The 18712-nt window shown below is 38.0% G+C and overlaps 4 protein-coding genes across 11 annotated transcripts in view; 1 reads left to right on the top strand and 3 right to left on the bottom strand.

Annotated features, from left to right (window-relative positions):
- The first annotated feature begins 109 nt into the window (after nucleotides 1-109).
- Nucleotides 110-6492, top strand: LOC143210431 (protein FAM50 homolog). Of its 4 annotated transcripts, none has more exons than XM_076427312.1 (6): nucleotides 110-124; nucleotides 338-546; nucleotides 926-1643; nucleotides 1738-1892; nucleotides 1995-2107; nucleotides 2238-5371. In XM_076427312.1, exons 3-6 carry the CDS (start codon nucleotides 989-991, stop codon nucleotides 2356-2358), a joined length of 1044 nt encoding a protein of 347 aa, XP_076283427.1. In that variant the 5' UTR covers nucleotides 110-124; nucleotides 338-546; nucleotides 926-988; the 3' UTR covers nucleotides 2359-5371. The 4 variants fall into 4 exon arrangements, 2 of the variants coding, with proteins under 2 accessions (XP_076283427.1, XP_076283426.1); XR_013009247.1 differs by lacking the exon at nucleotides 110-124 and having other exon boundaries at nucleotides 305-546; nucleotides 2238-2423; nucleotides 2732-5371; XR_013009246.1 differs by lacking the exon at nucleotides 110-124 and adding an exon at nucleotides 5527-6492 and having other exon boundaries at nucleotides 306-546; nucleotides 2238-2423.
- Nucleotides 2482-9315, bottom strand: LOC143210422 (uncharacterized). Of its 2 annotated transcripts, none has more exons than XM_076427287.1 (8): nucleotides 8218-9315; nucleotides 7226-7324; nucleotides 6474-6789; nucleotides 4009-4277; nucleotides 3760-3913; nucleotides 3367-3518; nucleotides 3137-3295; nucleotides 2482-3066 (listed from the first exon to the last, which is right to left on the bottom strand). In XM_076427287.1, exons 3-8 carry the CDS (start codon nucleotides 6685-6687, stop codon nucleotides 2878-2880), a joined length of 1137 nt encoding a protein of 378 aa, XP_076283402.1. In that variant the 5' UTR covers nucleotides 6688-6789; nucleotides 7226-7324; nucleotides 8218-9315; the 3' UTR covers nucleotides 2482-2877. The 2 variants fall into 2 exon arrangements, with proteins under 2 accessions (XP_076283402.1, XP_076283401.1); XM_076427286.1 differs by having other exon boundaries at nucleotides 6474-6774.
- LOC143210792 (CDAN1-interacting nuclease 1) lies at nucleotides 9315-10589 on the bottom strand. The gene is made up of 3 exons (XM_076427983.1): nucleotides 10463-10589; nucleotides 10328-10391; nucleotides 9315-9696 (listed from the first exon to the last, which is right to left on the bottom strand). Exons 1-3 carry the CDS (start codon nucleotides 10587-10589, stop codon nucleotides 9315-9317), a joined length of 573 nt encoding a protein of 190 aa, XP_076284098.1.
- A 1735-nt stretch (nucleotides 10590-12324) lies between these two features.
- Nucleotides 12325-18712, bottom strand: part of Ttll5 (Tubulin tyrosine ligase-like 5) — a 72108-nt gene continuing 65720 nt past the window's right edge. For all 4 annotated transcript variants that reach the window (XM_076427243.1, XM_076427246.1, XM_076427245.1 and 1 more), the window contains one exon: nucleotides 12325-18460. In XM_076427243.1, the coding sequence (XP_076283358.1) occupies nucleotides 18241-18460 (220 nt within the window). In that variant the 3' untranslated portion in view covers nucleotides 12325-18240. The remainder of the gene's footprint in view (nucleotides 18461-18712) is intronic.

Genomic DNA, 18712 nt, shown 5'->3' with positions numbered 1-18712 from the left:
GTGACCATCACTGATTTAGATTTTAGATACTGGTCGCGCACAGTTGCGCACAGTCGCGCAAGCGCGTGAAACGTGAAGTGGAACCCGTACCCGTACAATATCCATACCACGGTGCATTATACAGGTGTGCCGACTTCCCTCAAAAAACTGAGGCAGATGAGTCGTAATTCTCTGGCCGTCGCCAGACGGCGCATGGTCCCAGGTACTGTACATGTGCGAATGAGATTGCGCTGCTGAATACACACAATCACACTCATTCGCACACGTACGGTACCTGGAACCATGCGCCGTCTGGCGGCGGCCAGAGAATTACGACTCATCTGCCTCCAAATTTCAGCATTACAGAGATGCTAAGTCGGCACACCTGTATAATGCACCGTGAGCCATACAATATCTTGATGCCTCGAACAACAAACGAACAATCTACAAACAGTGAAAAAACTGAATTGCATTTCTCAATCTTGAAGGTGTTATCGAGTGGTTTTTACGTCGTATAATTTGCCTGATTTCTGCCAAACAGTATTACGAGTAACTAAACAAAACTCGGTAAGTAACATCTTCCTTTTTTGTTAACTAATCGTATTGTTTGCGGCGGCGTAGGTTATGTTGACACTCGAGTGGGCTGTATATTTCCGTATTTACGAACGTGCATGCGTTATTTATTGATAGTTTGACGTTGATTTATTAATTTCTTATATCCAGACCTTATCAAATATTTTCTATTGTTTACTTTACTTGATTGTTATAACATATATGTACACTGTACACAACAATGGCCAACGAAAGTGTTCATACGCACAAGTACAAAGTCTATTTATGTTTTATTAGCTTTAATTAATAATTAAAGTTTTATTGAAAATCAATGAAATTGTGTGAAATTCTGTTGCGTCTACAAATTTAATTTTAATAGAATTTCCTTTTCCAGATTGCGACCATAATAGAAAAGAAACGTGAATTATTGTTGAACGTTTTCAAATAAAACCAAAATATGGCACACTACAAAGGAGCAGCCAGCGAAGCTGGCCGAGCGATGCAGTTGATGAAGAAGCGAGAAATCGCTCAACAGGAAATAGAGTTAAGGAAAAAGAAAATAGAAGATGACCTGAAAATTCACAATATAGAGAACAAATTTGCAACGCATTACAATGCTGTCGAACAGCAGCTAAAAACATCTACCATTGGTTTGGTCACATTGAACGAAATGAAAGCGAAACAGGAGAACATAGTGAAGGAACGCGAAAGGAAGCTTGCCCAGAAAGAGCGCGAGAAAGAACAGGAAAAAGAGAGAGCTCTGGCCGCGAAACAAGCTGAGAAAAATAAACAGAAAAAACAGATACAAGCTTTGTCGTTTAATTTGGAAGAGGACGAAGCGGAAGTGTCGGATGAAGAGCCAGAAGAGAAATTAGAAAAGATGAGAGACAGCGACGACGATAAACCAATGATAAAAAAGATAAAGAAAAATCCGGACGTGGACACAAGTTTTCTACCTGACAGAGAGAGAGAAGAGGAAGAAAACAGATTGAGGGAAGAATTGAGGCAAGAATGGGCGAGAAAACAGAATGCATTGAAAGAGGAGGAGATCGAGATCACTTTCAGTTATTGGGACGGTTCCGGGCATAGACGTAGTGTTATCATGAAGAAAGGTAAAGGTCTATGCGTTTATCAAATTTTACGAGAATATAAATTCGTCTACTAAATAATTAGATACTAATTGTTACTAGTTCGCACTGTTGGCAGGTAATTCCATCTACCAACTACTTCAAAGATGCCTGGAGGTTTTAAGACGTGAATTCAGTGAACTGAAAACGGTCATGGCTGACCAGTTAATGTATGTGAAAGAGGATCTCATTTTACCGCATCATTATACATTCTATGACTTCATTGTGACGAAGGTAAATGCATGAATGAGATCGTTTCTATAAAATAGTAACCGTGAGACAGTTTCTTGTTTTTAGTCCCCTTGTGCAAAGGATTAAACAATAATGTTATTCTAGGCACGAGGCAAGAGCGGACCACTTTTTACATTCGATGTTCATGACGACATTCGTGTCATGCACGACGCTTCTGTTGAAACGGAAGAGTCTCATGCGGGGAAAGTATTACTCAGGTGAATCGAATTGTTTAGGTTGAATAATTTTGGTCCAATCTTACGGATAGTGTCTGGATATTACTGCGACGGACTGTAAATGTGTCGTGCTAATATATTTCTATTTTACTGATTCATCGGTCGTTCGCAGATCATGGTACGAAAGGAACAAGCACATATTTCCTGCCAGCAGATGGGAGCCCTTCGATCCAACAAAAAGCTATGACAAGTATACGGTGTCCGACAAAAATAGGAAAAAGGATAAAATTTAATGTACATAGTATAGAAAATGATTGTACGTGAGATCGACGATGCGTATTGTGTTCAATAGGAGACCGTAAGTTGAATATATATAAATATATATATTGCCGCAGGTATATTAAACATTCGGGGCGTGTATTAATATATATTTAATTATAGTCATTTGAAATTTACAATGTCCTTAATCGATAAGGATAGTGAGTAGGCACTGCTTAAACTAGAAGCCAAAATGTCATTGCGTATTTTGTACATTGAAAATAATGCATAAAAATTCCATTAAGCTATTTCTTAGAAAAATATTTCATATATATATCATTTACATATATCGTTAATAATATTTTCAGAGATGTTTGTCTTTAACGGTGATCTCATTTGTTGTTTTAGCATTTCATTTTGATTTTGTTAAAAGACCTGACAATACTAGGAGAAACTCGATAACTGTTTCGAAGAAAATTACATTATGTATGAGATGAATTACAGAATTTTAGAAAAAGTACATCTGCCTCGTATGTCTGAACTTTGACGACATTTCAAATTGACGATGGATCAGTGATACCGGCCTCCTTGATCACTTCAGCCAGAAGATCTTTATCAACGCCTCTCAAGCTCTCCATTGTCGGCACACTGTCTATCGTGGAAACCATAGTACTTCTATCGGACATGTTATCGGGCGTCCGTGAAAACCGGCCACGATCATTGCGGAACTCCTTTTGATAGACCTGTTCATTTAAAAATGTCAAACAGCATTTACGTTAATGAGCTGTTCCACGAACGGTCTCGTTCACTCACAGAAAGTTTCTTCTCTGCTTCTAAGAGTATATTCTTCGCTTCATCATCCATAACGTACGGATTTCTATCAAAATCTAACGAGTCAGCCATTACTTTCTCAACGTCGCTCGACGTACTAGTTGTCTCCCATTGCTCGTTCAGCAATCCCAGATCGTTCGACTAACAAAACGCGATGGATCGTAACGCTATAAACTTCCGAAGCTTTCAAGGAAAGATGATTGGATACTTACTGAATCTTCGTTTCTAAATGCTTGCAGCTTAAGATCGTATGCCTCGAGCGATATGTTTGATACGTTATCAGTGTGTGACTCTGCTTTTGCAGCGGTTGTATAATTTTTGTCATATTTCAAATGCAATTCTTTAGTATTTGTTTCTTTTTCTTCTTTTTTTTAAAATTTTTTTAATTATGTAAATAAATAGAGTATTAGACATTTATATACATGCATGTACGTATGTATGCACACACACACATATATATATATGTATATATACATATATACATATATATGCATTCACAACGTATGCTATCTTATGTAACAGCCGATGGATAGTGTTCTCACAGTTTCGCAAACTGACACGGAAAAAATACATTAGTTCTTCGTTTTTCGTTCTTATTGTCATACCTGCACTAAGTGTTATATATGTCGGACACAATCGAAGAAACAGCCGGGTGTTCTCGGCCAGCTTCCCGTTCTCTGACGAACCGGCAGCTGACAAAATGTTTCTCAGCCTTCCCCGATTTTCCCGTTGGCAAATCGATGTTTCTTCTCTTGCTTTCTGCGGTATGATTTACACGGTACGCGTGTGCGTGTATGCGTGAGTGTGTGTTTCACAAAAAAGTTTGTTCTAATAACAACGTAAAGGATATTCACCTTGACTCGGCCATTCATTCTCCGTATAAGATTATCAAGAGTTTTCACCTCTAAGATCTCTTTCTCTATACACTCGCCGTCTGTCGCGTACGTCCATTTATCCGAACAATCGGTAGCGTTCTCGCTGTCGTTATCGAACGATTCCTCGGTGAGGCATTCCTCTAGGGATCCCGTGTCTAATTCAGCTAACTCCTTCAATGCGACCATCGTGTCGTTTATATCTGCACCTTTTTTCCGCACGTTATTCGCCGTTCTAATCATATACACTGCTGTGTAAAAGAAAGAAGCACCCGGTTATATTTAATAGAAAAGCGTAAAAAATCAAATAAGGACACAGTAAGTTTTGAAAAAGGATTTAATTGAACTGTTTAATTGAGTAGTTCTGAGAATATATATGTGTTATTGCGGATTATCTAATACTTTAAATGCAATAAATCGATCATTGTACAATACAATTTCCACATAAAGATATTGTGTGTGTCATTATATCTTATAATTATACTGGGTGCTTCTTTCTTTTGCACAGTAGTGTACATACTCAATAACACAGCGATACACAGGATGTCTCAAACACGTTTGTTCCACTTTGGACATCCTGCGTATGAAGAAACGTGTACACAACGGAAATCGATCGGATATGTGTACACCAGGGACTGGAAAGCTTCTGAAAATCCACCTAAACGTAGCCACCTAAATATCTCCTTTATTTGTGATGACTAGACAGCGGATTTTATGCATTTACAACAAAAATGACTATGGGTGTAATTTCAAACAGTCTAGTTAATACATTAAGAAAGAAAATCAATTTCTACTTCATTCCAATTTGTCAGCCATGTGCCGCTTACTTTTTAAGTTATCCTGAAGTGTTCAAAATGATGTCCTCCCACAGATATCCATTGTCTAAAACGATCGATGGCAGAGATTGTAATAATGATCTTTCGATGCAAGTCAGAGTTTACTTCAAGGTCGTGTTATTGATATCTCTGAATGCGTTTTCATGTGAACTAGAATATGAAAGGAGAACAAATATACGTTTACAAGAAAAAAAATATTGATCACCTTGAGAACTCCGGAAAAAATGACCTTGAGGAAACAAATAACATTTGCAAAGTGTTCACCTTTGATCAGACTGTTTTCAATCCCTGATGTACACGATTAAGTATAGCACTTTCCTCCATAGCGTCATGTCTCGGCGACCTCCTCTATATCCCTACTATATCATGGAACGACCAATCGCGAGGCAGCGGCGAGCACGAAGACAAAATAATTGTCGCCGCTCCCGAACGTCGTGCGCGACCTTACAGAGGAAACGCTGTGTAACACATTCGCACCGGATCACACGCGTATACGAGTTATTTAGATTTGCTCGCTCTTCCGTCCGTAAAATAAATGGTTCAATCTCTCTTTCGATATGTTTAGAATAGGTATTTTTAGCAGCTACACATATATGTATATATTAATTGTTTAACAATGTACAGTGGTTTTATTCTTTTTAACATAACGTGTGTAACTTTTCAGAAAACGACCCGGCGCGAATGCGTGATATTCCCGCGGAAAATGCTGTGATGTGCAGAAGCGAGATCGAATCAAACATTTAAAGGACTATTCTTCGACTAACAATTTACACAAGTACATAAGAGAAATATTTCTCGCACGACAAGGAAAAGCCGTGGTTCTCGAACGAGCGTGTACTCTCTTGTAAGAATGTACAGATTAGGTCGCACCTTAAGTTCGTGCTGCCGCTTCAATATGCCCGTCTGTCGATTTCAAAAAATTTTGGATTCTAAGGACCGACAGAACGATGGAAATTATCGTGTCACAGTATTCGAATGTGTATCTGTACATCATCAACTCACATAATCGTCTGTTAAAACGTTCTGGACATTTAGTTGCTAAATTTTCAGTGGACCCATGACACTTCGCACGACATTTTACTTCGCTGATTATCACTTTTCGTAGTATAAAATTGATTCCTAGGTAAAAAATTGGAAAGTGTCGACGTTAGAAGAATATACAGCGGGGGAGAATAAAAATATCCACGCACCGATCGCGGTTTACCAAAACTATTCGATTACGAACGCCGAGCTAAAGATTACGGTCAGACTATGCTTTAATAAAAAATTATATTCTCACAAAATAAACCGATAGAATCTTTAATTTAGCGTCGCGATAGAAACTGGTCGGTGTATGAATATTTTACCGGTCCACCAACGGAAACCCTAATTAGTTCTATGGTTACGTTACAACGATTACATTGAAATAAATAGGAAAGAAATGCGTGTAACGGTGGAGAGAGCGCGTTCGTATTGTATACACCGATATAATACATGCAAACGTTGGAGTAGAAACCGTCACGAATTTATGGCACGACCTAATGATAACGACGATGAATTATCTCAGCGTTAATCAGCATTCATCGGCCTCTTCTTAGGCATTATTACTAGAACTAGGTAATACGAATGTACCTCTTTTTGTTTTCCACGATATTTTCGTGTCGTCTATCTCGTCCCATTCGGTGGACGAATTTGTGGTTTGGGTGTTGGTTTGTGTTTTAGGTACTTTTGCTGTTTGTCCTTCTGTGTTGTTGCTCTTCGCGATACCGATGGAACAGGTTGTTTTCCCTTTGGTTTCGGCGGAGGTAACGTGCGACGACTGATGGCTGTTCGTTTTACGACGCATCGTCGATTGTGTTGTGCACTCTTCCTCGTCGCTGCTCCCCTCCGTGTACAGTTCCTCCCCCGATATCCATAGCTCTTCTTCCTCTTCCTACAAAAATATAGGCTGTACAATGTGCAACCATGTTATTATTAACACTAGATGATGATCGATTCAGCAAATTATGAAATAAATTTAGTTTTACGCGGAGTACAATATAAGCATCTTTTAAATTAATGAAATCTAATCTTGTGTTGCAATGGCAAGGGTGCATCCAGGAAAACTTACCACATTAATTTTTCAATGTAAAACAGTAGAAAATGCGCAATTTGAATTTTAAAATGCCAAACAAAAATTAGTGAAATCTAATCTTGTGTTGAGATAGAAATGACCAAACAGAGAGATTTTTGCATGTAGAGCAATTAAAAAAAGTAAATGCCCAATACAAATTGTCAGGTGAAGTTACACAGAAGGGCACTACCTCTAGGAATTCAGGTCCATTGAACAGTTTAGAGAAATAATGTTTTAAGCCACTTTCGAAGGAAGTAGAAGGCCTACCTACCTCTTTCATTATTCTGGCAAGTTGCGACTGTACCGCGGCCTTCATCAGCTGCTCCTGCGATGTTATGTTGGTTGTCATATTTCGCTGGCCAGCCTAGTCCTAAATAGAACAGAGAGAACACACGAATGAATAACTTATTCGTGGTGCACGTTGCAAGAGTGTTGCGTGAAGAACGATCAAGTGCATTCGACATTGCAGGACCGTCGGCGCGGTGCGGTGTGCAGAAAGTCGGCTCAAAGAGCTCACCGAGCCGTGTAATCGCAAGTCTATATGTATATATATTGCCTTTAGTGAACTTTCGACCGATCGTGGAGTCTTTGCAAAACTCTTCCGAAATAGACGGAACGATCAACAAGAGAAAATTGATTGTTGTGTTCACAGGATTTTCCGAACTTTCCATTTCCTTTCTCTCTCTCTCTCTCTTTCCCTTTCATGCAATTCGATCGATCCGAAACACTGTACCGAGAGAGTCCTTGAACTAGGAAAATCTAGAGCAAGGGCGACACGGGTCAGGGTTATGCGTCACGGTAACAATGCATGGTGTTCGGATTCAGGGTCACCAGAGGTTCACTATTATCCAAAACGTCCCACACAAAATTTTCCTTTAAAAATTCACGAATTTTCCACGGGTTCTCGTCGAACGCAGAAAAAAGAAATTTGGAAATTGAGTAATTTTCAGTCACTAAGGAAAATCATATTTATTTGCACAAAGCTCCGCTGTCTAGTCGCCGCTACTTGAAGGATATTTTAGTCGACGTGATGCATTCGTATAATAAATTTGTTTGGTGTCGATGTTAGGGGTTGTTATGTTACACCGTCGAATATCGTGTTCCACGCGAGACCAGACAAGCGTGAAAAATCTCGATGTCAACAGACATTGGTTGAGATTCTTACGGAGCATTCACTTTTTCACGATATTCGACGTATTTACGATGAAACTTGAAGAATGCACGATGAGAGAGAACACGGACTGATCTCTATGACTTCTTTACCTTGATCCTGCGGGCCGCAGACCGTCGGTGGAACACCTGGTTCGCGTGGTAGCTGCGATCGTTGACAGCCCGACAATTTCTTTGCCGATAAATGACAGGTGTTATCGGGCAATGTTTCTACAGATCTGATCGAACGGTTTTATCGATTCGAAAACGTTGTCTACGACATGTTTAAAGGCTGGCTGGCTGGTACGACGCGTGTATTCACGTGACGTCCCCGTTCCAGTTAATTGACAAATAGATCGAACGAAAACAAAGAGGTCCTGCCGTTTCTTTTTCTCGCGTTTCCTGTCGCACGGTTTTACCGAGCAGTTGAAAGCTCCACGAGATACTCCATACTGGCTTTGTAATCGCGATAGCAGCGGCGCCTATGGCCAGATGCAGCTCGATATATAAATAAATGTATTAGCTCGCTTGCGCGGTGGACCGTTTGTGTTTTCCCACTGTGATCTCGTTCCTCTTCATCTTTTTTTTAAATACATCTATATTCGCTTTGCAATTTCAATTCAAAAGAAGGGAGCGGTAACGGCGAAAATATCATTTTATATTTATATCAAGAATAATCCTTATCGCGCAAGCATGGTCCAGCCTCGGTAACTGGAAAGTAGAGATCCCTTTTTGATTTCACGTGTATATAAATGCACGTGGTACGTGAACCGTGTAGAGTGTAGAGACTCGTTTCTAGGATTGCGAGGGTGCTGGATGTGCCTATTCATTTCTGGATAATGCGAAGATGGGGATTTTCAGTAGTCAAAAGCACTAGATAAAAGATCAATCTAGATCTAATTTGCATTATTCGGCAGCATGAAGCATAAAGCTGTCGCAGCATAGATTGATCTTTTATCTAGCGCTTTTCACTACTGAAAAACCCCACTTTTGCATTATCGAGAAATGAGTAGTCTTAGAAACAGACTTGCAGTCTTAGAAACGAGACAACCCCCTGAAATTCATACTAAACGATTCACGTACCACGTGTACACGATCAAAACCGCGATCTCTACTTGAAAGTCACTGCGATCAGTTCAATTGCAAATCCGAGATTTTAGTTACCGAGGCTCGAGCGACGTTGCGTAATACTTATGTCACATAATACTGAATTACAATGTAGGTTCTATAGACGCAGGGTCCATGTATGTTATGTTTTCTGGAAAGTGGTCCATGATGATGAATCTCTTCTCACTAGACTCAGCTAGGGTGTCCACAAATCCAAACCAGTAGATCACTAGTCCTGGACCGAATCTGTTCCAATAGCTTAGAAATTGTTCTTTTATGTACTTGTGGTGGATCTCCATGTTACCGAATCTTGCCTTCGACTCTATCCAATTGATTATGAAACCATTCACAGCGATCGGTACCTCCAGCTTGAAATCTGGTGTTTTGTCGTATCCTCTCGATCTCAAGTATTCCTCATTGCGGAACGCCAGACTCCGCTCTACTAAATAGTTCTGCAGCTTCAACTCGTATTCCTGACCGACAGACCTAAAGGTTTGGTTCGCGAGGAATAAAGCGTTTTAAAAGATGGTCTATATAACCCTTTGCACTCGACTGGTAAATTTGTATTCAGCAAAATTACTGAACGTATTGTATTTAACCCATGTGTAGCTAACTGGATACCTGGGTATCCATTTACTGCATTTTTCTCAACAATTTGTTAATGTTCCACTAAAAAATATTACAAAATTTCTCTGAATACTCATTCTTTGTTTGCTAATATACTAATTTAAAGTCTCAAAATGATAATTTTTGCAAATATGTTAAATACAAAAGGTTTTAAATAATCTATTACATTTTGGTTGGCTACATAAGGGTTAATATTTTAATAAACTACTGAAAGTATTGTACGAGGTGTTACAAGAAAATCATATAAAGTGGAAATACTTCAGGCTGTAAGAAACATTCAGTTTTTCAATTAGAATAACTCGGAGTGCAAAGGGCTAACTATTAAAAAGGAAAAAGAATAGTTACACTCCAGTGGCATCTGCTATGGGTCCATACACGTTGTCGTACAAAACACACTGTGAAAGAAAGTTATTTGGTGAGTCGGAGATAGATGGTTTGATTTGTTGAATTTATAAAAAGTCTTATTATCGTTACCAAGTAAACTTCGTACGCGAGATCTTTATTCTGAATCAGCGTGGTGTCCTTGAATAATTTACCAACTTCGAATCTAGAAGCTGAAAATAGATTTTTTAAGATAGTAAAATAATTGAGTTTTCTAAAGAGATTTAAATTGAAGAAAAATTACCGCTAGGATCATGTTTTTCGCAGTGCTTTTCGAGAACGTTCTTAGCTAATAACGCAGGTGGTACGCTAAGATTTTTAGCCAGTCTTAATAATATGCCTACCGGTTCTCCTTTTTGCACAGCTTCCATGTAACTTGTTTAAACAGTATTATATAATAATATATATAATCCTTGATATAATAAAATACACAATGTAATTTGTGCTTACGTAGCGTAATAGTTCTTGTTATTGGCAAATAATTTGCTATGACTTATTTTCATTTTATGTTGTACATCTAAGGATAGTATTCCATATAGCGTGCTTGCTGGAATGCTAAATAAAAAGAGTATGTATTCAGGTACAGTAAACAATCGTATTGTTATTGAATAGAGATAAAATCTTACTCTTTGTATTTCTGTTTCAATACATCGCGGCAATCCTTTGGTAAACCTCGAAAATCTCGAATTGTATTCACAATATCGTTGTACACATCGAGCTTCATGTTTAATTATTATATTTGAAACTTCTAACAATAAATTCGTTGTATTAGTAAATCCTTTGTAATATTGACAATGATTTAATTGAAAGTCGACAATTGGCCAGCGGGTGACTAGATTTTTCTTGTCAATTACAATTATTTGTTTCTTGAATTCGCACGAAATTGAAACGGTTTCTTAAAAAATCATAACATCCTGCATGTTTGTTGCACGGTTGCATGCTGTTCAACAGACTCTGTTGTACCATCTAGTGACCGAAAAAGTGTTAGTAGTTTGCCGGTGTTCTCTGTAGATGACGCCATTTGGTTTTTCCTTCGCCATTTCATGCAGCGGCGAAACACTCAAACTGTTAGCCAAATGTTACCGACAGAGGTTCAAGTCGGTAACCGCGCCATCTAGCTGTAGATTTGGAACTAAATTTGGCTAACAGTTTCAGCGTTTTGCCGCTGCATGAAATGGCGCTGTATGGACGTATAGGAAGAGCAAATAATTCGTGCCGGAATTAACATCGAGTCTTATGTGAAAAGCGGCACGAATCATTTGCTGCTGTAATGAATATCCAATATTTTTCATTTTGCATGAATAAATTATCTTTATTGTACAGTGCAGACACAGAGGATTCTCCAGTATACACCCACCAATTTTTTTAGCCCTTGAATAACAATTTCATTGAATATTTAACCATCCACAGTCACCTATTACATAATAACGCGTGCAGTACTGCAGTGCCGTGTGCCGTAGTCAGTACTAGTCAGTAAATACTAGTACTACTAGTCAGTCCAGTCAGTCCAAAGAAGTCCGTCAGCCGTCAGCCGTCAGTCTGTCAGTGACTGCGCAATGCGCAAAGAACTGCAAGTGACTGCAAATCACTGACTATGAATGATCACCACTGTATGTGATAATGTGATCATCACGGTGGTGTGATCACATACGACATACGGACAGGAACAGCAAATGAAAAGTCAAATTCCGGATCATTACGTTTTATTCTGAATAATTCAATTCGAAGACAATTTTATAATGCGAAAATACGTATGCTTGTAGATACATACAATCGATGCATTTTAATATTATTCAAATATGTATTTAACTTCTAAGAAGGCTGCGCAATACTCGGTCCCATAACAACTGGCGAAACGGCAACCATATAAATACGAAACAAACGTACCAATTCTCATTTCGACCGTCACACACCCCCGCACAGTTGTCAAACGTCCGAGTAACGACCATAATGTACTCGGCTATAATAAAATAGATGTACACAGCAATGATTTTATTTATAATAAATGCAGTAAGCTGACTAGTAAATTTTACAAATCACAGGTAGGAAGGGAGTGTTGCTCGCGCAACACAGAGGTAATGTTATTAACAATTTCTTTCGTTTTCGCTCCCTTTTATGTACATCGGCTAATTTTTCACGGTCTTGAACAGATTTGTCTGTCACCTCTCGATTCGTCATTTTCTTGTTTCTTTTTTGTTCATATATCCTTGTTTTCTTTTTTTCGTTTTCTCTCCCTGCGATCTCCCAAAAATGTCCTTCTCTACTTTGCTTTCCTTTAAAATGAATTCGTGACTGACTGCCGGTCTGGAAACGGTCTGAAAAATACCGACACCACGAAAAAAGCTATTGTTTACAATACCAGCTGATGATCTGCAAAGTTTTACAAGCGGCTGCGCTCGGAACGATTTTAACTTACTGCATAAAAGAAAAACAATAAAGGCAACTCGATTGTTATGCGTCGATGCACACCAGTGTCCTAATCGCCAATACATTTCATCATTACGGCAAAAATAATAACCGAATTCTTCCATATTGACATTTACAAATAATATTGCCAATGAATCCTTTTGTTATACATGCAGGTTCTCACATCAAATATCTTTGTTTGAAATGTCTTGAAGATAAAATTAAATGGTAAAATGGGGCTCACACGATACCAAAAAAAATTTTTTTTTTTATGTAATTTTTTTTTAGAGATGTCAAGGCCACCTTCATTTTTTAAATGGAACCACCCTTTTTAAACACCTACAATGATAGCCCCTTTCATTGGGAATTCAGTGACTATAATTACTCGAGGTCGATTTCGAACATTTATGAAATACAGGTATTCTGCTTCCATATTTTAGTTTTATACGTTTTTTCTTTCCGTGACCTTGAATGACCTTGACTAATTATAGTCACTGAATCGCAATGAAAGGGAGTTTCATTATAGGTGTTTAAAAAAGGGTGGTTCCATTTTTAAAGAAATGAAGGTGACCTTGATACATCTAAAAAAATTACATTAAAACATAAATTTTCTTGGTATCGTGTGAGCCCCCCATTGTACCATTCAACCTTGTCCTGAAGACATTAAATGTATCTTGGAAAACAACAAAGATATTTGAGGTGACTCATCCTGTATATCGCTCGCAATTTTAAAGCTTGTTTATTAGAGCAAATTTTGGACACGAATTGTGGCACATGCGAAACTTTACAATGTTTACAATGTAAAAGAACAGTTTTGCCACAAGAAATTCTCCAAATGGTCAAACGAATTTTCTCTTATTCTTTTTTATTTTCAATATTGTAATCACCACTGTTCCGAATTGAACGGCTCGCATGACGAAAGGACACAATCACAGAAGGCTTCTCCCTCGCATAACAGGGTTGCAAATACTCAAGCACAACGATAATGCACATCGTAAAGACATAACTTCGTGTTCGCGGCACATTCAAAGCTACACTTAATTCTTGCACTATCCTCGGACCTGCTTAAACGTAACAAGTTGTTAGATTCGCAACTTGGACAGCTTTTAGTCGTCGTTCTCTTTTTTAGATCATGGTCCGCATCGTCGATTAGGCATTATTGACGTACACTTGCTTCGTTCGATTCGCATCTTCGCGTGCATTCTACAATATGTCCGCTCTAATTGCATGAAAAATCAATTTAATATTATCCCATTAATTATTGCAGACACGACAATTAAATCGTAGCAAAGGACAAACTTCTTCACAAAGACAATATCATTTTCATGTTACCAATCTGAAAGATACAGAAGCGAAATTTCATTTTCTGGGAGCTGAATATATTTTTAAAAATTGTTTCACAATAAATTTGATTGTTTAAGAGCTGAATATATTTTTGAAAATTGTTTCACGATAAATTGAACGATCTATGGAACATAATTGATCTTACAAAGTGTGCAGAAACCTGACACTAGTATCTTCTACATTCTACACACATTAACGATAAAAAATAAATTCGTCTTTGCTGAAAAGTTCGGCCCTTCTATATAACAATGTTCTTACATTTCTAATATGATTTAAACAATCGGTTTTTTACACAATTAGTGTGGATATACTGTTGAGAAGATCGGTTGCGTAATAATATCGCAAACAAAGACAGAAGAGAAATTTCAAACAAATAAGGAAGCAGTCTAAAGCAATTTCAAAGTGCCTGTTTTCACTAATAACTCGCATTAATTGTTATCTGGTGAAATGAATACAGTACAATCGACTCTCTTCGACAGAAATAATCGTCTTAAACGGTAACAACTATACTTGTGCATCCCTGCACGCCTCAGTCACTAAAAAACAGTGTCCTATTGGAAACGAAATCGGTCCGCGTTTTTATAAAAAGATACGTTTTAGGACAGACAACGGAAAGAAGATATGTTTTATAAAAGAATGGCAGTACGTATTTTTTACGCGTGATCATCTTAATTTAAGACGGTCAAGCCACTTAGACATCTATAATGGACGCAAATCTGTTGATGGAATCGATATGCTTTGTCGTTTTTCAAAGAAATCGTTTCGTTCAATCTGTATCCGTCGAAACAAGACGCTGATGCAAAAAGCTGATCATGACAATGTCCTATGAATTATGCGAATCCTCCTACCCATAGTAAACATAATAAAATCATATTTTAAACTACACTACTAATAACAGAATATATTACTGAACGTATACGTAGACAAACAAAATAATAATTAATGTTCAATGAAAGAGAGATATGATCGATAAGCTTGTAGTACCATACTCTTTAAGACTAATCGTTGTATAGTTCCCTCTGCATATGGATTCGAGCAGGAAATAGACGTTTTCTAGTGCTATACTGAACTGACTTCAACGTGTCGCGCTATCAATATAGCAACGTTAATTGCCGGGCTACGGTTGTTCCTGCATTGACAAGACATTGCTGCAAGAAATATTGTACAAGATCATAAAGCGATGTAAACTAGTCACTCTTTTGCTTCCTAAGAATTACGAAAGAGAGAAAGAAATGTTGACTCCAAAATTATAAATAGAGTAATTAATAAACAGCCGATCTTGATGCAAAATAAAAATTTTCTATCTGCATTATAACAAAGTTGAGCGAATTAGAAATTGATTTTCTTCTAAAATATGTTTAATCGGTTCAAAAGAATATAACAGTTTATATCCTTATAAACATTATATTCTTATAACAGGTTATAAAAGAATATGTCGTATCGAATGCGTCTGTATTCTATAAGTTGTAAAATGCTTAACTGTTTTATGAGAAACCAGGTTCTCAGAATAAAAATGATCTGGATTGTAAGAAATGTCTTGATTTTCAAATTAAAATTGCTTCGAGTCCGAAAGATTAAAATCTTCTAACGTTCAGACTATTTTAATTTACACCTACTCACACACTTTTGCCTTAAATGCATAAAATCCGCTGTCTATTGATTCACTATAAATGACTTGCTCGGGAAAGCCGTGGTAATGCACGAGCATCCGCAAGCCCATTAACAACAACAAACATTCACGGGTGAATGAATGCAAAGTATCTCTTTGTGCCTATCAAAGGATAACGTTAGAACCGTTCTCGCTCGTCCCCGGTGTGAGATCAACTCACCGTGCGACACAACGTGTAAATATATTGAACAATCTTGCGATAGAACTGATCGATTACTCGCGGCGACGCATGCACATCCGCGTTATCACAGCAAACCGGCTGAAGAATAATCTGTTGTTCGCCAATGGTTTCCAGATTCGACCTTGAGCAAACAGAAAGGGTTTACGACTGTTTCGACAATGGTTGTTTTACAAAGCCCGCAAAAAACGCGACATAAATGTACAATTGTTCTTTTCTTGGTTGTATTCTCCTGGAAGTAAAAGCTGCGCATCCTCGTTATTAAATACTGACGGCATTGTATGGATGGATACGATCTATGGTAATTTTAATGCTAACGGATTGGTACCTGCCAACCGTACCGACAAACGTTCCCCAATGCACGGTGCAATTCTGTAACGTGTTTTCTGTACCCATCGCGCGTGAATCGTTGCGCGAGCTGGTGTACCAGAGCAATTAGACTGCGAGTGTTTATGCAATTTGCAATTTTTGTACAGGAATTTTAAGAATCTCGGATATCAAGTGAAATCTTATTTTCTGTGGTAGCAGAATTTTTAAATCTGAGATCAATTAAAATCGCACTAAATTCTGTCATATTTTATATTCTAGCGTTTTCTTGAGAATTTTCAAACGCGATAATTGCATAAAGCTCCGCAGTCTATCGTCACACGCATTGAATCCGACAACAATTCTCCGACCTCGTCGCACTCGGTTATTGCACTTGAAAGGATTGATCTCGCAGAAATTCTTAACCTGATTTTTAACATCGCTACAATGTGCTCGCAATAATTCAAATTCGTTGAATGTTCGTGTGTAAATCGTTCATTAGCGTCTATATAATCTTACATGCCTAACTACGGTATTTGTTCGTGGACGAATTCAGTGTCTCAGACTGTTGTTAAATAATACATATATGTATACATATATAATTTGATAGAGTAACAAATAACTCGCGGTACACGATCGAATTTACACGGGCCTTTGCCTCTTAAGCTGACTAGACGAGGAAAGGCTTCCGACGAAACTTCGAAATCGATAAATATAAAAAAAACAGAGAAACGCTCTCGCGTCTCAAGCAAATAAAAAATATAGCTTAACTAGGAACATGAATGATAAACATTACCGAATACAGTAGACTGTAGACGATGCTACTAATCTGCCTCTGAAACTGCTGGTTCTTAATAAATAATGTAATTAAAACTATAATACACGACACCGATCAGTGCAAGCTAGAGCTCTGGAGTATTCGAACACGAATACTCAAATACCCCAATCAAGGATCAAAGTACTCAATTTTTGGTACGAGCCCTAGAATCCGTGTCTTGCACAGAGTAATCTAGAGATTTTGCTAAATAAAAAGACGAACAATAAAAATGAAAAACGACGGTGAAAATTCAAGACGCAAGCACAGAATTCTAAGAATGAAAGATCGATGACCAACTAGTTAGGTCGACGCGATACGTCGTCGTGAAACTCGAATAATCGATACGTGAACTGTTTTACCCTACGAATGTTTCAATTTCAATTGGCCACCCGTTCCGTACGATAAAACTCGAGAAATCATACTTCCATTTGCAGTCAGTCTCATAATTGGTGGTCTCATATCAAAAGTCCATTTTGTTTATGAAAATTGGGCTTGCAGCTTCGTCTTGTTAGGTACTTCAATTTCTACGGATTGAGGGTAATTTTTTTTGTTAACTGCTTTAACACTATGTTTATAATTTGAAAGAATCTCCGTGTAAAGCAAAATAGTTTCGCTTTACATCGTTTTTTTCGCCTTCTGTAAAATTTAGTTTCTTGGACTCAGGTAATTTTCATATGAGGCCGACGTTATGCGATCAATAGACTGCGGAAAATGTTCGAAAAATGCTAGAATATAAAATTCCACCGAATTTGATACGTTTTTGATTTATTTCGGGCCTATAAAGGCTACTATCACTGAAGATAAGATTATACTTGAAAAATTAAAAATTGCATAAACATCCACAGTCTGGTGATCAATTATGCAACCGACTGTGATTCCTCGAGGAATCATTGATACTGAAGACTAGCCTCCGAAGGTGAAACCGTTGTTCGTAAACCGCGCCGAAAAATGTTCGACGAGCGTATTTTTTCGTTGAAGTATCGTGTAATGAACTTCTGTTTAGCTTAATAAATATACAAGCGAATGTTAAAGCGCTGTCAAAGCGTACCGAAAATATTAGATTCTGTGACGATATTTCTTGTTAGATTTTTTCCGTTTTTCTCTCTTTCCTTTTCCCTGTTCTTCTCTGTGCAATATTCGAATGGGGGGAAACAGTTACGATTTACGCGTGGATGATTGTCCACTGGTACTGGGAGGTCCTAGGCAGCCGCACTTAAATATATACTATATGTGAATATAATATATATTTATCTTAACGAGCAAACGGTGGCGGCTATAAACGGGTATTCACGAGTCGCGCAGCTATGTGCGCGGCGCTTTCGTAGGCCTTGTTGTGGACTGGTTACATTTACATTGCTCGCTGTTCGCGGCGTTCGAGTACACGCGAGACGTGATGTGCGGCAGGGAGCCTAATAAATTAGGTCCTGGTAGGCTACCTGCGAATCCGCTTCGACCCAAAAAGCTGTGGGCGCACTTGTACAGTCTCGTTTGGAGGATCAGGATGTCGTCCAGGTCCTCTTCGCTGTTCACAAACAAATATTTTGATTAATGAAAAGAACTTCATTTTATTCGAAGCAGAATTTAACTGTGAACGTTGATTCGTACGGAAAGACATTCTGGCCAAAATTAATAGAAAGAACTTCATTTTATTCGTTTCAATTTAACGAAGAAGAGTTTAGCTGTGAAGAACCAACTGTTCTGGCCAACCTAATATAATCTTATATAATCTCGTTTAATGATCTTTCAATGCCTGAAAAATTCAGTGAAAATTCAA

The sequence above is a fragment of the Lasioglossum baleicum genome, chromosome 7 (genome assembly GCF_051020765.1).
Source record: "Lasioglossum baleicum chromosome 7, iyLasBale1, whole genome shotgun sequence".
Taxonomy (NCBI): Eukaryota; Metazoa; Arthropoda; class Insecta; order Hymenoptera; family Halictidae; genus Lasioglossum; species Lasioglossum baleicum.
Note: the sequence above shows the minus strand (reverse complement) of the source record. Positions and strands in the feature narration are given on the sequence as shown.

What these genes read in the sequence shown, in the direction of transcription:
- LOC143210422 (XM_076427286.1), bottom strand. Translation starts at nt 7,303, where the DNA reads ATGACAACCAACATAACATCGCAGGAGCAGCTGATGAAGGCCGCGGTA. An exon ending in ATCGTGGAAAACAAAAAGAG is followed by an intron (nt 4,278 to 6,473) that starts GTACATTCGTAT and finishes TCTTTTACACAG; the next exon opens with CAGTGTATATGATTAGAACG. An exon ending in ATATATAACACTTAGTGCAG is followed by an intron (nt 3,519 to 3,759) that starts GTATGACAATAA and finishes TTTAAAAAAAAG; the next exon opens with AAGAAAAAGAAACAAATACT.
- LOC143210792 (XM_076427983.1), bottom strand. Translation starts at nt 10,589, where the DNA reads ATGGAAGCTGTGCAAAAAGGAGAACCGGTAGGCATATTATTAAGACTG. An exon ending in CGAAAAACATGATCCTAGCG is followed by an intron (nt 10,392 to 10,462) that starts GTAATTTTTCTT and finishes ATCTATTTTCAG; the next exon opens with CTTCTAGATTCGAAGTTGGT. An exon ending in ATTCAGAATAAAGATCTCGC is followed by an intron (nt 9,697 to 10,327) that starts GTACGAAGTTTA and finishes CCAAACCTTTAG; the next exon opens with GTCTGTCGGTCAGGAATACG.
- LOC143210431 (XM_076427312.1), top strand. Translation starts at nt 989, where the DNA reads ATGGCACACTACAAAGGAGCAGCCAGCGAAGCTGGCCGAGCGATGCAG. An exon ending in TAGTGTTATCATGAAGAAAG is followed by an intron (nt 1,644 to 1,737) that starts GTAAAGGTCTAT and finishes CACTGTTGGCAG; the next exon opens with GTAATTCCATCTACCAACTA. An exon ending in GCGGGGAAAGTATTACTCAG is followed by an intron (nt 2,108 to 2,237) that starts GTGAATCGAATT and finishes GGTCGTTCGCAG; the next exon opens with ATCATGGTACGAAAGGAACA.